The sequence below is a fragment of the Gasterosteus aculeatus genome, chromosome 3, assembly GCF_964276395.1.
Source record: "Gasterosteus aculeatus chromosome 3, fGasAcu3.hap1.1, whole genome shotgun sequence".
Classification (NCBI taxonomy): domain Eukaryota; kingdom Metazoa; phylum Chordata; class Actinopteri; order Perciformes; family Gasterosteidae; genus Gasterosteus; species Gasterosteus aculeatus.
In genome coordinates, this window is record NC_135690.1 from 13,624,875 (window position 1) to 13,646,195 (window position 21,321).

At 43.7% G+C, this 21,321-nt stretch overlaps 3 protein-coding genes across 7 annotated transcripts in view; 2 read left to right on the top strand and 1 right to left on the bottom strand.

Annotated features, from left to right (window-relative positions):
• The window catches only part of skila (SKI-like proto-oncogene a), a 30,619-nt gene extending 25,852 nt beyond the window's left edge, over nucleotides 1–4,767 (top strand). For both annotated transcript variants that reach the window (XM_078099494.1, XM_078099495.1), the window contains exon 8: nucleotides 626–4,767. In XM_078099494.1, coding sequence (XP_077955620.1) covers nucleotides 626–874 — 249 coding nt within the window. In that variant the 3' untranslated portion in view covers nucleotides 875–4,767. The remainder of the gene's footprint in view (nucleotides 1–625) is intronic.
• A 916-nt stretch (nucleotides 4,768–5,683) lies between these two features.
• Nucleotides 5,684–9,079, bottom strand: gpr160 (G protein-coupled receptor 160). 2 transcript variants are annotated; one of them, XR_005711821.2, is made up of 2 exons: nucleotides 8,022–9,079; nucleotides 5,684–7,899 (listed from the first exon to the last, which is right to left on the bottom strand). XR_005711821.2 is itself a non-coding variant. In XM_078099498.1 (1 exon), exon 1 carries the CDS (start codon nucleotides 9,077–9,079, stop codon nucleotides 8,156–8,158), a length of 924 nt encoding a protein of 307 aa, XP_077955624.1. In that variant the 3' UTR covers nucleotides 7,969–8,155. The 2 variants fall into 2 exon arrangements, 1 of the variants encoding a protein (XP_077955624.1); XM_078099498.1 differs by lacking the exon at nucleotides 5,684–7,899 and having other exon boundaries at nucleotides 7,969–9,079.
• A 2,146-nt stretch (nucleotides 9,080–11,225) lies between these two features.
• Nucleotides 11,226–21,273, top strand: nadkb (NAD kinase b). Of its 3 annotated transcripts, none has more exons than XM_040171769.2 (12): nucleotides 11,226–12,413; nucleotides 12,839–13,120; nucleotides 13,232–13,315; nucleotides 13,882–14,011; nucleotides 14,848–14,956; nucleotides 15,580–15,665; nucleotides 16,692–16,794; nucleotides 16,922–17,073; nucleotides 18,933–19,032; nucleotides 19,127–19,284; nucleotides 20,404–20,486; nucleotides 20,586–21,273. In XM_040171769.2, exons 2-12 carry the CDS (start codon nucleotides 12,840–12,842, stop codon nucleotides 20,743–20,745), a joined length of 1,446 nt encoding a protein of 481 aa, XP_040027703.2. In that variant the 5' UTR covers nucleotides 11,226–12,413; nucleotide 12,839; the 3' UTR covers nucleotides 20,746–21,273. The 3 variants fall into 3 exon arrangements, with proteins under 3 accessions (XP_040027703.2, XP_077955622.1, XP_040027704.2); XM_078099496.1 differs by having other exon boundaries at nucleotides 11,339–11,454; XM_040171770.2 differs by lacking the exons at nucleotides 11,226–12,413; nucleotides 12,839–13,120; nucleotides 13,232–13,315 and adding an exon at nucleotides 13,439–13,576.
• Nucleotides 21,274–21,321: the final 48 nt, after the last annotated feature.

The window sequence follows — 21,321 nt, forward strand, 5'->3', positions numbered from 1 at the left end:
TGGCCTGCGCACCGGTCTGCAGCATCCCCCACTTGTCTATCCTTGAAGTTACCCCGCCTCCCTTTGCAATAAAAACAGGACGTCTGCCTTTAGGAAAGTGTGTGTGTTAGTCTGTTATGAGATTAATACCGGCCTGAAACTAAACCCCATTTAAGTCAGAATCGATCATGTTTTCTAAATCTTTTCTTGTTACTGCTCTGCGGCAGCACGGTGGTCGTGACCGTAGGCTTTAGTACACAAGGTGAAGGACCTGATGGCTGGATGAGTAACACAGGGGGTTATGGTCTCTCCTGTGGGAATGTGTCTGCCACAAGATACGGTGAAACACCAGCAGATAACCGGTGATACTTAGCACAGTTTGTTATGACAGCCTACTAGCTAACAGTTCAGCTGCTATCTAAATATTGTATGTTGCGTCTGTTTTGTGTCTTACTGTATTTCTCTATTTCTGATAGGAGGAGATTAACTGAAATCCCTCTCTGTTAATCTCCAGCACGAGTCCTGCTAAACCTCGTCATTCGATAACCCGTCCGGCATGACTTAATGGCAGATTGCCGTTGAACGTGCGAGACAAAATGTGCTTCGGGCGTTCGTTGACCTCGTGTGTGTGTCTCTCTCCTCCCAGTTGTCGGAGCTGCGTCAGAGGCTGGAGCGGGCGGAGACGGACCGGCGGGAGCTGCAGGAGGAGCTGCGACGGGAGCGTGAGGCGCGGGAAAAGCTGGAGCACACAATCACTCAGCTCAAGCAGCAGATGGTCCATTCTGCCATAGCGGGAGGCAGCCCCTCTCCTCCTCTCACCCCCTCAACCGGACCCCCTAACTCCCACTGCCCGCCCTCCTCCTTCTCGGAGGCCCCTGCGGCTGGCCAAAAGTAACTGCCACCCCCCCTCACAGGCGCCTGCCTCATTCCTCTCCCGATCACCCGCCAACTCTACAGACACAAACAAATCAGCCTAAAGCAGAGAGGAGCTTTGCATCTCGTCAGGCTGCTTTTGAAGGTTGTGCATTTCACCCCTACCTTGTATTTCAGCGTAGGACTGACTTTTGATTTTGTAATTTAACATCAGTTAAAAAAAAGAAGTTTTCTGTTTCTTTTATTATCCTTTTATTTTTCTCGCTCCTTTAAACCGTATTTAAAGTTTTCTGTTTTTGTTTTTGGGCATGTACGTTTGATATAATTTATAGTTTTTACAGAACAAACAGCTGCTTTAGATGTGAAGGTCAAGTAGAGACTAACTCACCCCATCTCTATTTGCCTTCCCGACCCCCACCTCCCACGACAGTCGCCCGCCTCCCCATCCCTTCTTGCTCACTCTTGCTCTATTCTGGAGCTACAGACTTTAAGATTATAGACCGGATAAGATAAGTTCGGACGCTGACTCGTCTCGGACGTCTCTTCGTGCCACCACCTCAGACACACGTTGGCGCCGGGCAGCGCCCCCCTTTTTTTCCGTCACTTACTTACAGCCCCGACACCCCAGTACCAGCGACCGCAGGAAACCGCCCGGGCATTTCACCACAGCTTTTCTTGCTTTGCTCATAAAACGCAGGAAGAAAGACGCAACAACACGTCAAAGAATATCAACTCCGGAGAAAGACCCTAACTGTAAAAAAAATAAATAAAAAAAACACACACCAGGTAGCTAACTAGTGACTTGTCTGCTCCTCACACGGGCTAGGTTCCCTCTGGACTCTCCTGTCATAGACCAAACAGTCTGAGACACACACATACACTCACCTTCCACCGCTCAGCTGGGAAACTCCATAACACTGTGGTTTTCACCCACTTTAGGCCAGACAGGAAACACTGTGCTCCTTTCAAGGCCTGGCATGAAGAAGCTCACGGGCAGTTTTATGCACTTAATAGGCTCTCCTCCACCCCAGAATCCCCCGGGGAAGGACGCAACTGGACACAGGAGCCGTTGGAACCGGTTTATCTTTTCTTCGAACGAGGGAAATGCAGAGTGTGGTAGCTGGACTGTGTCACCGTAATACATGTGACCTCCTCACATGCCCGCACACAACGGCCCCGGCGTTCCCAGCAGACGATCAGAGCTCCACGCGGTCCCTCTTTTGTTTTCTGGGCTTCTCGTCGTTTTGTATCGCTTGACTTCATTGCCAGCGGACGGTTTTTCATCCACCGTCTTTCAGAGCGTCGTCTGAGAATGTGGGTCGCAGGTGAAGGGCAGTTAGCCCGGGTGGTTTGGGCCTCAGGTCCGGCCCCATTGGGCAGGAAGAGATGCCAACCCCCCCCAAATAACCCTGGGTGGCCCAGACGCCACGAGTACGGGGGGGAGCCTTTTTTGTTTGGTGCAGTGAGAATGAGGGCAGCTGTTGTAGTCTGTAGGCCTCTGCCCGCTGTTGGGTGAGACTGTACACCACCCCCCCTGGCCCCCCCTCTCACCCAAAATCTCTCTACCCTCCCTCGTCCCCTCCCATAAAAGGACCGTCATTCACACACACACACTCACACATACCCGGCCATCCATCCCCAGATCAGCTGGGGGCAGGCGGTGTTTTGTAGATGCCCAGGAGAGCGAGCAGACGTCCAGTCAGAGGAAGAGAAGACTTCTATTGTCAGTTGCCAGGCAAAAGTACTTTTTATTGCCACTAAGGAGATCCCTGTGTGTGGATGTGTGTGTGTGTGCGCGTGCCTATGGGAATAATTGTTTAAAAAGAGAAAGGGATCGGCCTCAGCTAAGCTTTTTTTTTTATGCATCTGCTATGAATGCAAATCAATAGACATTCCACTGTGCTCCCTCCTGTTCAATGCAGATTTTCTTACACCGCTTCCCTTCACAATAACAGACCGGGCAGAGTACAGTTATGGTTTGTTGATTGTCATAAAAGCAGGTGCAAGCCAGCAAAATCAAACCCACGCTGCAAATGTACACTCTACTGTTCCATTTAAACCTTTAATGAAATTATGAAAGAAAATATTTAACGTATTAACTAAAGATTTATATTCACTTTGTAAATACAGTAGTCATTAATATATTAACTGTTCTATGAAAAATCTTTAAAAGGTTATAGAAATTGGACCAGAACCAAGGCTCCAGATGTTTTTGCTTTCTTTTTTTAAAAAGTTATCAGGACATGACTTGTCGAGTAGGTGTGACGGGAGTGAAACGCATGGTTTACTGAGACAAAGGCAAGATAGGAATATAATACTTTGTTACACACACCCCTATTTTGAAATGATACTTTTTTTTTGTGGATTTCATCTTGACTGACTGTTGAACGTGTAATGTAATGAGCTTTTCCCCTTTATTAAACCCCTTCCCCCTCTGAGATAAATTGAAAATGAAACATTTGTTTAAGGAAATGCATTTTTGAAGAAAAAAAAAACTAAACAAAATATGTTTTTTTCTTTTTTATGCATGTTTTGCTGCCCCTTAGGTTTTGTGTCAACGGGCTAATTAAACAATTTTTTATTGTAAAAAAAGATGATGTTTCCCCTCACGTAACACACAAACTATTGAGACGGCTCATATGCATGAACATTAAACATGTGCAAGTTTTATATCATTATTGGTTTACAGGTTGACGAGATATTAATTCAGATTGTGAAGAACGTAAAATGTAGCCTAATTTGATTTGTAAATGAGATGTGCGTATGAGAGCGAGAGACCGTGTGCGTTTGTGTGTGTGTGTGTGTGTGTTGGCCTCCCACGTCTTACTGACACACAGCAGCTTTGTAAAGGGAAAGAAAATAATTTGCTCATGTAGCTTTGGACTTCTGGTCATTTATTCCTGTCCTGGTGTGTGAACATCACTTAAAATATCATCAGTATTAGTTTTACTGTCTTCAGAGGCACCTAAAAAAATCTCTAAACCCATCAGATGAGCAGACAACCAATGTTTGCTCTGAATTTACTTTGTGTAATTTGCATTTAATACACAAGGGGGCGATGATGAGCCTCTTTAATGATAGTCCAGTTTAATAGAAGGACTAAAAGAAAGCAGAGAAAGATCCATTGATCACTGTCTGCTGGGCCTTTTTTTGCATTTTGCAGTGTTATGAAAACTTAGATATGCTTTGTACAGAATTTTTACAGGTTTGACGTTTGCCCAAAAGACCAGAAAAACAAGGTGAACTGAGCAAAGTTTTACAACATGGACACATTTGAATACAGGATTTACATACTCTTTGTCTCCTGGCTAAGTTGAACAAATGAGTGAACGAATCCAAGGTAACCTTTGTATTGTTGCAAGAGCTTTTAAGTTGGCTCAGTCATTTTCAGACAATTATTCTGTGGCAGTGTGGGAGGAACCAGGAAGTATGGCTGCATTGCTGATTGATCACAATGCAGAGAATGGGTGTACCACGTTTTAATTTATAGACATCCTTCTATAAATAAAAAAAATATATATATATCATGGCTTTGCTAAAAATAACCTTTTCCCCTTGATACTGTTCAGAAACATGAAACACAGTGTCTGTGTTTGACCATTGCATACTATGTTGCCAATACTACAGTGTGAAGAGACTTTTGTTCTTGCATGAATCGAGACACTGTTCTCCTACCTCATGTTGTGATATAAAAAATATGTTTTTTAAGCAGAAGAAGCTGCATCTCTAACTGTTTATCATCATGGATATTTACTAGTAAATGACATACCTGTAAATGCTTTTAGCTAATACCTCAGTTGTATCTAGTGTTTGTTTCTTTCTGTTTGCCCTTCCCTGATTTCAGATCTTGTAAATATATACACTGTATAGATAATGAACTTGGATCAAATTCAAGTAAAGTTCTGTAGTGTCAAACCTGTGATGTCTTTTGCCTTCTTGTCTGGTGGTGATCTTTTCCCCCCCACCGCTTCTTTATTTGCTTAAGGTCAATCCCAATATGAACAAACCGAAGCTGCACATTGCTGCACAAGCAAAGAAAAAGGCGTAGTCTCCAGTGTCTTCTCAAACATGGCTACGTGTAGAGAAATAAGAGGACTGGTCAGTTAATCCCTCGGGACGGATAATCAATGACTCAATTCAGTTGTTTTTATTGTCGAAAATAAAAAAATAGCTTCTTCCAGCCTTCCAAATGTAAATATTTCCACAAATTTATATATATTACTTTATATACTGCAGGGTAGCTTGTTAATTTCCCCCCCTATTGATATAATATGTATTTGATATTTGTTCTACTTAATCTGAATATAATGTAACTAAAAGTTATCAAGTAAATTTGGTGGAGAAATAAGTACAATGTGTTTCTCGGATGTACAGTTGAATAACAAATGTCCCTAAGTGTTACTTAGTGACAGTACTTGAGTCACGTACTGTGGGAAGTGTATCTCACCAGTACGTGTGAACATGTAGCCAAGAGAGATTTTCATTCAACCACATTACATTACGTGTCATTTAGCTGACGCTTTTATCCAAAGCGACTTACAATAAGTGCATTCAACCGTAGGGATACAAACTCAGAACAAGGAACAAGGAAGTGGAAGATGTGAAGGCTCTCTGCGGTCCTGGTGTCTTCAGAGAGCGAGGACTGCGTCTTAGTTTCAGTTCTTTCACCACACTTTGCATCCGGTGGCCAAAGAGAAGCAGTAACAGACAGACACACACTCAGCTGCCTCGGCCGTCCAACTATTCTTCAGAAATGCTCGTTCTTTTTTTTACATTGTTGTGGAAGATTTTGCACAGACAATCGTAAATAAGAAGAAAGCTCTGAGTCAAATATGTCTTTCTCAGTTTATTTCCTTGCAAGAGAAAAAAGGTTGTGCTCAATAGACTGCCAGTAAGACCCACTCCCGCATAACAGGACCAGGCAGTTCTTATGCCTACAGGTGGCCTCCAAACAAACTTGTTGTGTCTCTACAGGTATGCGAGTGTATTTTGGTACATCAGATACTATGTAAACATTAACTGTCGAGGAAAGACGAGTCTGGAAGTCAAACCTTTAACAGCCTGTGTGATACATGTGTGATAACGTACTTTTAAAATGTCAATTTTAATCTTTTTTTTAATAATATAATTATCTTATCTCTAATTCATAACACTGTTTCCAACAATAGTAAAATAAAAGTATAAGGCAAAATTGAAGTACTTAGACATGTACTAAACTATGGACTAAGTACTTCTATTTCACCAGTGGTTATATTTTGCCATTGTGGTTTACTTTTATTCAAGTAGAGATTAAAAGGAAATTGTTCTGGCTGACCACATGTTAAAAAAATTCTGAAGATCAATTTATTTGCCAATAAATAGTTTGATTTGCTTATTTTGTCTTTATTAACGAATCAACAAATAAAATTTAGTTGCAACAATAACAACTTTTGCTGCATTTACTTAATTCTCTCACGGTCAAATTATATCTTGCAATTCCTTCCTTTTTAATCAGATTAATCAGGTTCCCATAGTAGAATTGGCTCGGAGTCAAATACGTTTTTCTCTGTTTACGGTCACAACAGCTCTGTGCTCAGTAGACTGCGAAGAACCTCCCAGAACAGGGCCAGGCAGTTCTTATATCAACAGGTGGCCTCCAAACCAACTTGTTGTGTGTCTACAGGCAGGAGACTGGCATCTTGTCGGTGTGAGACACTCAATTCTTTTTCACACCATCCCAGCACTTCCGTTCCATGAAACATTTTGAAGGGTTATATACATTTTTTCCATTACACTCCACTCGTTTGATTTCAGAATAATCACACAATATGCCTTAATATAATATGCACATTTACGATGTAATATCCAACACAGTCTGATCATAACCACGAACATCAAGAGATCCTTTGCTCCCAAAAACTCCCTAAAGCCCTAAAAACCTTCTCCCAGGATTGAGCATTACACCACGGATGTCATGTGTACAGTGTAAAAAATGACTTCTAGGAACTGCAAGATGTTTAAATTACAATACAGAAATTAATCTGCTCTCTAGTAGTTGCTCGGATGTGTGTGTGAGAGTGTGTGTGCATGCAGTTAATGCAGAAAGCGTTTCTTCATTGCCGGTGGCAGTGTGTGTGTGTGCGCGTTTCACGTCCCTTATCATGTGAGGTCACAGCACGGATGCAGTCTCCCGCTCACATGCAGACCCCCCCCCCCCCCCCCCCCCGCCTCACGTCAATCAGGTTGTGTGTTCTGGAACCTGGTTGAGGTGGTTCTTCCTGCGGATCGGCATTTGGGGCGCGGTGCGGTATTGCCGGACATGTGATGAGAAGAAGGCCTCCAGCATCTCTTGGACTCGGACACATGGTAGAAAAAAAACAACAACACACACACACACACACACACACACACCGTCATCTTGTCCAGAAACCTTTGAATCTGGTTTGTGGGACACTGTGGTCGTAACGCACAATAATTCTTCAGCTATTGGTTTTCTTTTCGTTCACATTCATTCTATTTTCATATTTCTGTCTCATCACATCCACAACGTGTCCCTCTGGAGGACTCGCTTCCTTTTTACTTCTACACCACCCATCTTTCAGGCGTAGTGGAGTACACTTTCACTCCTTAAAATTTTGTCGTCACTATAAGTCTTGATTTTCTTATACCCTGGAAAAATACAAGTTAAAACCCAACCGAAAATATTGGTTGATAAATATAGGTCAAGGGCACGAATATCTGTTTTCAGATTATTATTATCGAAACACAATATCGTTCCTGTTTTCCCCCCCGGTCAATGGTCACAAACAGAATTTGTCCCCGAGTTCTGGGACGAAGTCCAGGGAGGACGTCATACCTTGTCACCCGTTACAATTCAGAACATCCTGTTTGAAATAAGAATATCAACTTCTTACCCGATTTGAGTGAAAATCTTCCTCAGTTGGATCGTGTTGAAGCCAATCAGGCCTCCTTTGGTCGCCGGTCCCCTCTCTCTGAGTGATGAGGTTTGGGACAGAATCACTTTTTTTTTTTGTCGATCCTGAAGAGGAGAGGCCTCAAGCGATCCCACTGACACCAAATAGATGTGGAAGATTTTTGCACTGACTGGTAAATAAGAATAAGGCTCTGAGTCAAATATGTCTTTCTCCCTTTATTTCCTCACAACACGGCCAAGCAGTTCTTATACTTACAGGTGGCCTCCAAACCAACTGGCTGTGTCTCTACAGCCAGGAGACTGTCATCTTATCGGTGTGAGACACTGCAGCTCAAGGGTTACGTCCATTTGTTCCACTACAACATACCAGGCAGGTCCAGGCAGCTCACGCTAATGAGCCTCGAGTTCTGTATTGGCCCGGTGCCGTTCACCTTCTGTCCTCAAAACAAACCGAAATCTCCACTCTGAGAAGCTGTCCGGAGGCACCGCCGCCGGTCCCTGCGTTATCCACGAGACTGGACAGACCGCGCATAAAACGGTCGCTATCAGGAGGCTGTTGAGGAAGCAGAGCCAGCCGGTGTTCAGGCACAGGTGTGCCGGTAGTCCCACGGGGAGCAGGAAGAGCACGGCCAGAAACAACAGGAATGGGGCCCACGTGTCCAGAAATGCGTGCACGGCCTGGTGGGCAACGTCTCTCCTGGAGGGAGCTTTGCGCTCGTCCGTAATCGGGCCTTTCCCAGGCACATCGCTCGATAATAGCGCGCCGCGCCCTGCGCGCCACGCTCCGATGCCCAGCGTCAGGAGGAGCACCGCCGACACCTGCAGGGTCTGAGTGTTGGGGAAAACCCAGCACTGGCTTATCCGATTGTGAGGCACGTCCTCCATGACGGGAGTGAAGTCAGACAGCAGGAAGACGTAGACGGCCGCGAGGTACCACAGCAGGCCGGTCACGAGCACCCAAACGACTGATCTGGCCCTGCCAGCGACTGGTTGTGACCGAGTGACCATGGAGAAGTGGTCCAACCCGGCCACGAACGCAACGGGCCACTGAAGAGCACTGCAGATTTGTCCGAAGATTTGGACCAGCAGGCACGCGTGATACCTGGTCAAAGTCAAGCCCGGGAGGGCGACGTATCCATGCGCGTGCAGGGTGGCGACGAAGAGGGTCAGGACGGTGTCCACGACAGCCAGGGAGACGGCGAAAACTCCCAGAAAGCCTTGGCAGATGTGGGTCCGCTGGAGAAACACCAGAACCCAGTCGAGGAGGCATTTTCCTCCCAGACCGAGCAGGATACAAGTGATGGAGACGATCATGGCGCCGCGGTTTTCAAGGGACAGTGGGTCAGTGGGTCCTTGGGGAAACTCTGCTGCTGCTGCTGGGGGAGAAGCGTTTAAACCAAGGGTGTAACCACGGTTTACACACCTGCATATGCTAATGTGTTTCAGCCCTTGACGGAAACATGCGGTTTCATTTACTGAGAAATCCTCCACTATGTGTTACCTAATCGGGTGTGGCCTTCTAATTGGGGCTGTGATTCCTGCTCTCGGCCCCAGAATGACAGATAAGTGTTGAATAGCTCTATGAGGAAGTGCAGTTGTGTCAAGATGAAATCATCCATTTACCGCTTACCAGTCATCGTCAGTATTGGCTGACTTTTTCACCTTTCGGGGTTATCATTTAGTAAGAATATTGCTTTTGCATGTTGTTTCAGAGATGAGATCTTTTTTTATATTAAGTTGTGCATTTTGGAGTGAGGTGTTCTTGACTGTTGTCTTGCCAATAGATACGAAGAGATAGAAATCGATACACACAATTTTTGTCATTTTCGGTTTTCAACAGCTGCACTCCACGGTCTACTTAAACAGCTGCTCTGTTGTTATACATTTTGTATTGTGTGGGCAGTTATCAATACCAGGTAGAACTGTACCGCCTGTTTTAAAGTCTCGCCACAAGTCAGAGACATATCAATTTGCAGTTTTTTAAATAAGGATAATTTTCATCAATATTTACAAATTATAACTGATCAAATCCAGCTTTGCAATGGTAGATTTCTCTCATTTTGACAGGAGACTTTCGAAACACTCAAGCACGTGTAAAGACACCTCTACCTTTAGATGTATTACCTGTGTGACTGAGGTCCTCTGATGTTAGACGCAGCTCTGTATGTCAGTTTGTGTTCCCTTCCGCAGGGTGTCAAATGTCCAGCATCGCTGCAGCGGTACGGTTAGAAGAGGTGGAAGGCGTGTTTAGGGAAAAGGGAAGCGAGATGGGCCGTACCCATCAGTGCAAGACGTATCCAATCTTATCTTGAAAACATTGTTCCAAAACAAAAAGGGGTGTGTGTTTAAACAACCAAAGAAATGCACAATATACAGTTCTTTGTGAAAAACAATACAAAAATGGAAACTAAAGAGATTTCCCAACACAAATGAACCGTACAGCATTGAGATATGAACTAACATGGTCCAAAGTTCAAACAAGGAGTGGTATGAGGTATGCAGGTGTATGTTGGTACATCAGAGTACTATGTAAATGTTAACTGAAGCAGGCTCTCTCCTTTCAAGGGCAGACAAGTCTTGGCGTGCTGTCTGGAAGTCAAACCTTTTTAACAGCCTAACCCTCTTCAACAGTTGTCATGACTAAATATTTATTGACGTCGTAGTATATTATTATGACAGAGCCAGTTACAGTAAGTCTCACTTATTTGTCTGTATCCGTCACAAATTTACACCACATCAACATTAAAACGTGCGTTAACATACTTTTATAATGTCCATTTTATAATCTTTTTTTAAAATCTTTTTAATATAATTATCTTATTTGTAATTCATAACATTGTCTCCAACAATAGTAAAATAAAAGTATAAGGCAAAATTGAAGTACTTAGACATGTACTAAACTATGGACTAAGTACTTCTATTTCACCAGTGGTTATATTTTGCCATTGTGGTTTACTTTTATTCAAGTAGAGATTGAAAGGCAAATTGTTCTGGCTGACCACATGTTAAAAAGGTCCAATTATTTGCAAATAAATAGTTTGATTTTCTTATTTTTTCTTTATAAAATTAATGAATCCCCCCAAAAAAACAATTTATTTAATTGCAATTCCTTCCTTTTTAATCAGGTTCCCACAGGAGAATCGTTTTAATTAAAAACATACAACTTCTTTTTCAATAAAGGAAAACATAATAATTGGCAGATTGGATGATATTTTACTGTGAGAGACTTAAACGTGTACAAAATACATTCAAAAGGTAAAGGTATGCAATTTATTATACAGCATAGCAGAATACATGAACATCAACATGACAGATTAATGTACATACCGCTTTAATGTGTATATATTATATACTGCCGGGTAGCATCGGCCGTCCAATTAGCTGCAACACAAACACAGAACAGAGAAGAGAGAACAGAGCCACCAAACAACAGCCCGCAGTTAAAAATACCATTTTCAATTCTGTTTCACTAAACGTCATATGTTGCTCCTTTAAATAACCCCCGGTCCTGCGCAGACGTCTGCGCGCGCTGTGACCCCGCCCCCCTGAACCGGTGTGGAAAACATCACTTCCGGTCTCTATTAGGCACCTGTCTCATCAGCTGTTAGTGTGATGCCGCTGTCTTTCCTTTAAGAACATGTCTCTTCTGGACTCTAAACACGCGCGGTCCTTCGCTGTGTAGTAGCAATGTGAGCATGTTTCCTTCGCTCTGACGCAGTAAGGCTTCGTTTCCGGTCTACGTTAGCGAACGTTAGCTTGTGAAGCTGTTTGCTAGCTTGTGAAGCTAACACTTCTAGGGAACGACCGCTGTTCCCAAATCGACAGCCGCCGTGGGCCGTTAGATAAAGGTCTCAGACCGTGAGTCTGCATATTTATTGTGTACGTGGTGTTTCAACAACAGGCTGGTGTCTGTCTTGTTCTTGCTCCAAGGTCAAATCAATTAAATGCATTGAAACGAATTAGTCGCCTGGAAGGGGTTTCAATTAACAGGTGTGTCTTGTCAAGTTAATTTGTGAAATCTGTCGCCTTCTCAATGTGTTTGAGACCACCGGTTGTGTTGTGTAGGGTTGGTGCACAGTTCTGTACAGTGAATAGGCCTATACGACTACAGTTCTAACCCATATTATGGCAAGAACCACTCAACTAAGCAAAGAGAAACGACAATTCATCATTACTTTGAGACAGGAAGGTCAGTCAATCCGGAAGATTTCCAGAACTTTGAATGTATCCTCAAGTGCAGTAGCTAAAACCATCAAACGCTACCTTGAAACTGGCTCTCACGAGGACCGACCCAGGACAGGGAAACCAAGAGTTACCTCCGCTGCCGAGGATCACTTCATTAGAGTTGCAACCCTCGGAAACCGCAAATTAAAAGCCCCTCAGATCAGAGCCCACATAAATGCTTCGCAGAGTTCAAGTAGCAGACACATCTCCACATCAACGGTTCAGAGGAGAATGCGTGAATCAGACCTTCATGGTTTGAATCGCTGCAAAGAAGCCACCGCTGAGGAGGAGGAGGAGGAGGAAGAAGAACAAAAACAAGAGACACAAGGAACGGACATTAAACCAGTGGAAATCTGTACTTTCGTCTGAGTCACAAGTTTTCCATCTTTGGTTGGACCCGCTCTGTCTGTAAGAAGCAGGAAAGGTGAGCGAATGGTCCCTTAAGTGTGTAGCATGGAGGAGGAGGTGTGATGGCGTGGAGGTGCTTTTCTGTTGACACTGTTGGAGTTATTTAAAATTCAAGGCATACTTGACCAGCATGGTTACCACAGCGTTCTGACGACATGCAACCTGTTTTGCGCTTAGTGGGACCAACATTTGTATTTCAACAGTACCGTGAACCCCAAACACACCTGCAGGCTACGTACCATGAACCATTAACAACAATCATCATAATAAAGACATGCTGGTTACTTTGCAATCGACTAGTACAATAATCCATCAATTGTTTTCGTTCTACTGAACTAGGCAGTCTTGATGAATTAGCAAAAACTATTTCACTGCGTCCCAAATCCTAAGCTCCAAGATGGTGTACCATTTTTTCAATTTTTTTTACCCCCTTCCCCCCAGAATGGAGAACTCTGTGGCGGATCCACCGTCGCTGCCGGACAGAGTCGCGGGCCAAACCGCGGCGACCTCCGGTCAGCTGTCCGACTCTGCCAGGTCCTCCAGGCGACGGGGTCACCTGGACAAGTCTCCAAGGAGACGGCGGAAGGCAACGGGGTCGCGGCGACGGCGGGCCGGCGACGGGCAGCTGCTCTCGGAGATTGAGCGCCGCAGGTTGCCTGGCCAACGTGAGCACTTGGAGGCCTCTGGCTCGGCGAGCGACACGGCGGAAAGCTCTCCTAAGAGGTTTGCACTGCAGGGCGACAGCTGGTCCTCCGTGCCACTACCGCGGCTCTGTTGCCCGGGACTAGATGTTGTAACGTCTTGACGTGCCCTCCTCATTTTTTCTCCTCACAGGAGAGCCCACTTTCTACATGGACCGTATCCAGCCACTCACTTCGGACCCAAAGCCTGTATTCTTCCCAACCCGACTTCAGTCATGTAAGCATTAGGGTCGATTTTTCTGTGTACAAACTGGCAATACTGTTTGCATACACAGATACTGCTTGTGTAACTGAGAGATAAGATAACGCGAGAATGCTGTGATTGGATGCTACGTGAGATGGGATGGCTAACAGAACAGACCACGGATGCTTGTCGTCACCTGGTATAAGGAGTGTTTCCTCGGACTTGAGCTAAAAACTCGGACAGAATTGTCTGCACAATGCCCGTGATCCGCCACGCAAGGGAGGAGAGAGACCGGTAAACGGGAAAAGAAAGAGTATAATGTTCTTACAGTTCTAAGGTTTGGAGTTCGAACCTCACCCCTTCAGGTGTTCCAGTTAATGAATTACTGCAGCTGCAGTAGATTTTTCTTTTACCATACTTAGACCCGGTATCTCGGTGGCATTTGACTATGCAGAATTAAAAATCGCCATGCCAAAAAAAGACACCATGATTACGTAACACCTAACTCTATTATTTGTTTGTGTACGTCCATCTTCATTATTTCCATTATTGGTGTGTGTGCAAAATGTTTGTTTAATCACTGTGTTTTTGTTTTGCAGGCACATCCAGGACCCGGCCAGCCAGCGGCTCACCTGGAATAAACCGCCCGCCAACGTGCTCGTCATCCGGAAGATCCGGGATGAGAGCCTCGTCGAGCCTTTCAAAGAGCTCTGCAGGTTTCTAGTGGAGGTAGAGGACTTCAATTGCATAATATGTCTGTCTGTATATTTATTTTACCAGGTTAACGTGTCATAACAGAAACAGATTCTGATTATCTGACATGAGGCTCTTCGTTTTGGTTATTTCACACATTAAAAGTTCTCTGTACAACATTCAGCGCATTAATACGGCATCGAACCACTATTTTGAGGTGATGTCGACAGAGCAGATAAGGAAGTCACTGTCGCTTATGTGTGTGGCGTGATACGAGTTTCTCTGCTTGAATAGCAGGTTGCCCGTTAGCTGACAGCTGTTGTTGTGGAAGCGTAGCGACCGCCCACCTGTTCCCCCTCAGGTGAACGCTGTTAGTACCGTTAGCGCCCTTAGCAGTGACCGTTGACTCAGCAATTGCCATGTTGCAATTCCTATTCGACATTAGACTAAATCTATATTCCTTGACCATATGAATCTCAATGTCACTTTGAGAGTAAAACCATCTTGCAATTCTGTGACTGTTTTTATTATCTTGGATGTCCGTTTAATTGATTTCAGTTACAGTTTTGACCTTTGCTGCTATTAAACTCGGCCCATCAGTGACACTGAACAACGGCATGTTTGGCAAAAAGAATCCAGTAAATGAAGCAGACATGTTTGCAGCGTCTGGTCTCACAAAGCTGAAACACCTCCTGGCCACACGTTTCCAAAACAGACTGTTATGTCTAAGGCGTCTCTAAAAGTCCAGCGATGCCGTGTATTTACTCGCACGCGGCATCATGGTGAACCACGCTCTAACACGTTCGCCGCACTCTGAATTTCATTTTAGAAAAAGCTTTCGTGTCTATCTAAAGCGAGTCTTTGTGCGTCAGGAGAAGCAGATGATGGTGTACGTGGAGCGCAGGGTCGCAGACGATGCTACGCTGTCAAAGGACGAGGCCTTTGGCTCCATCCGCAACCAGCTCTGCACCTTCAGGGAAGGTGAGTCCGCCATCATGAACCTGAAGGTGTACATTTCACATTGTTTTAGTGTAAGTAGGAAGTGGTTTGTGAAATGTAAAAAAAAAAAAAAGAGGTACTCATTCTAAAGACTGTTGACTTGCATTTTAATGTTGTAGGGTGTTTCAATAGTGGTTCTTCTGTTGAGTAGCAATACACAATCTTTATGACCGTTAGGTTTTACGTGAAGGATATTTTCTAAATAACCAAAAACAAAAGCTTTCTAAATTAATCTCGTTTTGTCGAAAGTATCTCCACAAAGGATGGAGCGGAAATAGTCCAGTGTGTCCTTTCTTATACTTACTATACTATACTACATTAATCAACGTAAAATTAAATTTCTACTTCTGCACAGAAAATCACGTTTAGATCACAATATTCCTGTTGACCTTTTGTTTTTCTTTGGTCTTTTCTTGGCTTATGATGTTGCCATTTATCACATTAGTCAGACTGGCCACATACTGGTGTGTTTGCCTTCGACTGACTCTCAGACATGGTCTCCCCTTCGGGCCTTCTGAAATAAAGCATTTTATTTTGTTTATGGTATAAAGCTGTGAAAATGGAAAGAAGGTATTGAATGCAGCAGTGTTTTTGTCTGCCTGCAGGTTTTGATGATATCTCTGAGTGCATAGACCTGATCATCTGTCTGGGTGGAGATGGGACTCTGCTCTACGCCTCCTCTCTCTTCCAGGTAATCACACTGTTATCGGGGTTCCCGCGGGTCCTTAAAAAGTCTTAAAATGTCTTCAATTGAAATTCGGGTAATTAAGGTCTTAAATTGTCTTAAATTTCACGTAAAGTTGCTGTAGGTATTAATTTTTTTGCCGGTGCGCTTGATGACGACGGGAAAGCACAGTGGCGCATCGTAAAACATCTAATAGTTGATTAATTTAGTATTGTGCGAAATGAGTCTCCGCAATTGAACAGCTGTTTACGGTACGTCGGCTACAGACGCTAACGTCAGGCTGCGTGCCTGACGCATCAACAGCCGTGCATTACACGGCTGTTGAAAACAACAATGAGGCAATGAGTAAACTACGCAAAAAGACCTTTTCATTAGGAACCGTGGGGCTCAAAGCCGTCGAGTCGCACATGAAAGGAGGAAAGCACCAGCGGTACGTTGCAGCAGTTGGCCATAGCGGGGCCAGGTTAATCCCTGCATTGTTTGCAGCACGACGTTACAAGTTCAGACGCCACCTCTCAGTCGGCTGTAACAAGTGTGTATTAAAAAAGTTTTGATTTCCATTGTAGGAGGCAATAAATTGCGTATTCCAAAGAAATTTTGACATTTTGCGGTCTTAAATTATATTTTTTGAGGTCATAAAAAGGTCTTAAAAAGCATTACATTTTACTTTTAAAATGGTGCAAGAACCCTGTGTTGTTAGTTGACCATTTTGTATTGAAGAAAAAAAGCATTGAATAGAAAACCCTCATTTTGGCTTTCGTATTTTTTCAAATTAATGAATTGTCCTCTCTACCCTTTGGGAGTAACAGTTTGAAAATTTACAAATGTGTATTTTTTTTAAATGTGGTATTGAGTAAGATTTTTTTCTTTTTTATATTTTTAAATGTTTTATTGTATTCTGTGTGTCATCAACATGTCAAAATGACGTGTTCCGGTTTTTGAAAATCTCGGGAATAAACATAGATAAACAATAATGGATTCAAAACAAATGATAGTATGAATCGGTATCATGTCGTGTTTTCCTCTCCGTAGGGCAGCGTCCCCCCGGTCATGGCGTTTCACCTCGGATCTCTGGGTTTCTTGACGCCCTTCAAATTTGAGTCCTACAAAACCGAAGTGGCCAAAGTGTTTGAAGGTAGAGGAACTTTAAATCAGCTATCGGTCCGATAGCTGATGAATGTAAACACTCTTTTTCTCCTGAAAGGTTGAACAAAGAACTAAATCATGTCGCCTCACCGATTTGTTTGCATATGCGTTGCCAGGCAACGCCGCCATCACTCTGCGCAGTCGTCTCAAAGTGAAGGTGGTGAAGGACATGCTTCAGAGGACAGGCCAGCAGCAGCAAGAACACAATGGACTGCTTCCTCATGGACACGCCAACAACGAGGCGGGAAAGGTCACCCTGCAGCTACAGGTGAGGTCAACGAGAGGCGACGGGGGACCAAGTTGTTCCTCAACGGCTGCCTCCTTTTCACTGCAGGACCCAATAATTCAAGCAGAGAATTTAAGACACTAAAATGAGTTTATTGGTCTTTCCAGGGGGCCAGAAAGCTGTAGGGCTTGAGTTTAGCGTCTGAATTGTGTACAGCTTTAGTCACACAACAAGTGCTGGGAGACATTAGAGGCTCTGGCAGTCTGTGATTTAGAGTGAAGAGAGACATGTTTTCATTTGATCTACTCAAACTTCTGTGTGACACTAAGGAGCGCAGGATCCCTCTTCATTGTTCTTTCCTCATGTGCGTTCAAAGGCTTTCCATTGTTGACGGATGGAGAGATGTTGAAATAAGGACTTTAGTTCCTCTGGTTCCATAGTTCTTGGTTGAAAAGGCTTTTTGTCCTTTTCATGAATTCCTGATCAAGACCTTCAGGTAATGCTGTCAGGCACGTAGAGATGATTGAGGCCTCCTTTGGTACACGTTTACAAGCTCAGCGAGCAAGCCGGGTTTCCATGGAAACAGTCAAAATAAAGCTGCTGGGAGCAGATATGGGAGAGAAAAAGTAGGATGTTTGCGAAGTTCTGCTTAGCCAGTTTCCATGGAGACCCTGGCGTTGAATCAACGCCAAATTGATATTTCTGTAACTTAACAAGCTGCAGGACTGCTGCAGACACACATACACTGCTGCAGTTTGTCGTTTTGCGTTGGGCTCTTTCTGTCTCGTCGATAGATAAAACGCAGTGACGGATGCTTCTGGTCTCTGAGTCTGACCTCGCATTACATTACGTCTGCGTTCGCTCCGCGTTCTGCTGACCTCAGTAAATCAGGTGCACGTCACCGCTCGGCGCTGCAGTTCTGAGCACAACATGATTTGTACGCCAGCGTTCCGCTTCTAATGCGTTGTTGGTTTGTGTTTTTGCAGAGTTTATGCTTAGCTTCATATTCACTGTCTGTAAAAAAGAATTGCATATTCAAGACAGCCCCTTTTTTACAGGGGAGTTCCACATTCTACTGCAAGAAGCCCTGCAGTCATTTTGCTAAGAATCTTCAATTGAGTCCCGTCGCATTCCAAATGAACAGATTCTGAATGTTTATGAGCTCCTATCCCTGACGTCAGGCTGAGTGTCGCCATTATGCTGTTGTCGATGTGAGGTTGAAAATGCAAAGAAGATGCAGTGGGAAGTGCAAATTTAACGACAAGTGGATGGAAGAAGAAGCATTAAGGAGGTGGTTGGCGCCGGTTGAAAACAACAATGAGGCAATGTGTAAACTACGCAAAAAGACCTTTTCATTAGGAACCGTGGGGCTCAAAGCCGTCGAGTCGCTTCATGAAAGGAGGAAAGCACCAGCGGTACGTTGCAGCAGTTGGCCATAGCGGGGCCAGGTTAATCCCTGCACTGTTTGCAGCACGACGTTACAAGTTCAGACGCCACCTCTCAGTCGGCTGTAACAAGTGTGTGTTAAAAAAGTTTTGATTTCCATTGTAGGAGGCAATAAATTGCGTATTCCAGAAGAAATTTTGACATTTTGCGGTCTTAAATTATATTTTTTGAGGTCTTAAAAAGGTCTTAAAAAGGACCATTTTGTATTGAAGAAAAAAAGAAAAAATCAAATATAGTCATAGCCAAAACATTGATGTAAACATCAATGTTTTGGCTATGACTATATTTGATTGTCTCTGTAAGAATCATTATGATTATTCATAATATTCCCTCACATTTTTCTCTTATTGGTGGTCAAACCCACAAATGTATGGATGCACATAAACACAGTAAACCTTTTTATTGCAGCTTCTGAGTGCCTTCTGATCTTAACGTGTGTGTGTGTCCGTTTCCAGGTGTTGAATGAGGTGGTGGTGGATCGAGGCCCGTCCTCCTACCTGTCCAATGTGGACTTGTACCTCGACGGGCGGCTCATCACCTCCGTGCAGGGAGACGGTGAGAGCCGTCCCACACTCCCTCCAGTCATGTCATGACTCGTGTACCTGCGGTGAATAAACATGGTAGATCTGCTCCCTCTCTCCCCCTCCAGGTGTGATTGTGTCCACGCCTACAGGCAGCACGGCGTATGCAACCGCAGCAGGAGCCTCCATGATCCACCCCAACGTACCCGCCATCATGGTCACCCCCATCTGCCCACACTCGCTCTCCTTCAGGCCCATCGTTGTGCCGGCTGGGGTGGAGCTCATGGTAAGGATCATGGTTCAGTGACTAACGTTAACTATAGCAAGAACAACATGACACCGGTTACCATTCTAACTGTGTTTGCATGATCAGGCTTTCTCCTCCTCCTCTTCTTCTTCCTCCTCCTCTTCTTCTTCTCCTTCTATTTGGCGCAGCTCGGAGTTTTGGCGCCCTCTACTGTTTGGCAAATGATCCGCTTTATGACTTTAAAGTGCAAAGTGCTCCGGCTTGAACGGATTTTGTTAGTCATTTTTGGGGATTGTTCGTATTATTATCATCATTATGTGACTGCTTTGTCTGATTTGTATTATCACATTTAAATAAACAAAAGGAATGTTTACTTTAACAAAATAGGGAATCAGTTTCAGGACTACGGATCGGGAATTATGTTTTTTTTTTTCCCTCCATGTTTTATTAATATATTTTGTCCTTATATCTTTACACACATATTATAATCATTAAACTGAACTGTCACTTTTTTAGCAAAGTTATATTACTTATGATCATATTCCTAATTTTATGAATCATTATATATAATTATTATGCTATCAGCAATGAGTGGAAATTAGCCCATTTTCTTAAATGTTATATAAAATGGTTATAATTAAAGTAAACAGTTATCTGATGAAGGCCAAGTGACTCGCTCAAAAGCTCCAAAATAAATAGCCTACGTGGGAGATTTTTCCACTTGATCGGGAAGTTCTCTCTGCCGTGATAATCTAAGCAACTGAGCGCCACACGCATGAATACAGTCTGCAGAAGTAAAAAGCAAATGTTCTGCTTTAAACAAAGTACACCAGGGTTGCATCAGTGCACACAGTTTACAGGGGGGGGCAGCAGTTTACAATTCTTATGATGTACATTTAAAAACTGTAGCTGAACACCCTTTTCATGTCCCAAAAGTGCAATTTTCTCACGCTTGTCCGTCTTGTGTGAAACCGTAGGCTTTATACTTGCCTTATTTGTTTACCTACAAACTAATTTAAATCATTAAAAAAGGCAACACTTTTGTGTTATGATTGCGACATATATTAAGCCGTGACTCTTTTTATCCGCGTCAGTCGATTGGTGTTTAATCCTTCTAATAACTTGTGACTGCAGCTCTCTGCTTCTCCTCCGAATCAGATCACCTTGTCCCCCGATGCCAGAAACACCGCCTGGGTGTCGTTCGACGGCAGGAAGAGACAGGAGATCCAGCACGGAGACTGGTACGCCGCTTTCACCATCGTCATCCGTGGCCGTTTCATCATATCACTTATTTTTCCCTCCATTTAGGATTCATTCGCTTTGCTTTTCTCTCAAAACAGCATCAAAATTACAACGTCTTGTTACCCGGTGCCCTCCATCTGCTGCCATGACCTCGTGTACGACTGGTTCGAAAGCCTGGCTCAGTGTTTGCACTGGAACGTACGCAAGAGGCAGGAGCGACTGGCAGACGTCTCCGACTCCTCAGACACCGAAAACTGATCCGACAGGTGCTTTTTCTGCAGCTTTCTGGCAGCGTTGAAGACTTTTTGAAGACTGCATGTATTGAGCATATAGTGATTAGATCTCACACATGTGAGAAAGTGTGTTATGACATGCGCTTAGTACTCAGTATTATACAGGGGGGGGGGAGCATGATGCCCCAAAATGGAAGGAAGATAAATTGCATGAATGTGTGTAACGTGTCGGCGTTAGTCAAAGTCTATGGGATTATAGTTGGAAAAGAACCTAAATGTATATTTGTATATACATAAATTTTTAATGTCCTATTTCTATTTATTTAGACAAACGAGTCAGCCAAAGGATACTGTTGATTGTTCTGTAAAGATGCAGCAGTCTCTCCTGTGTGTACGTCCCAAAAGAGAGAACATATTAATTGCTTTCTTCCTTAACTCATTATACATGATGTAGAACAAAACTAAATAGAACAAGTTGGAGAAACATCCAACGGTCTAGTTATTAAACTGCCAATGTGATGGGAGGTATTGCAAAATAAAGTTTGAATATTCATTTTTTTGTTGAGTCGGATCTTTGTGTAGTCCGCAATAAAAAGCAAAT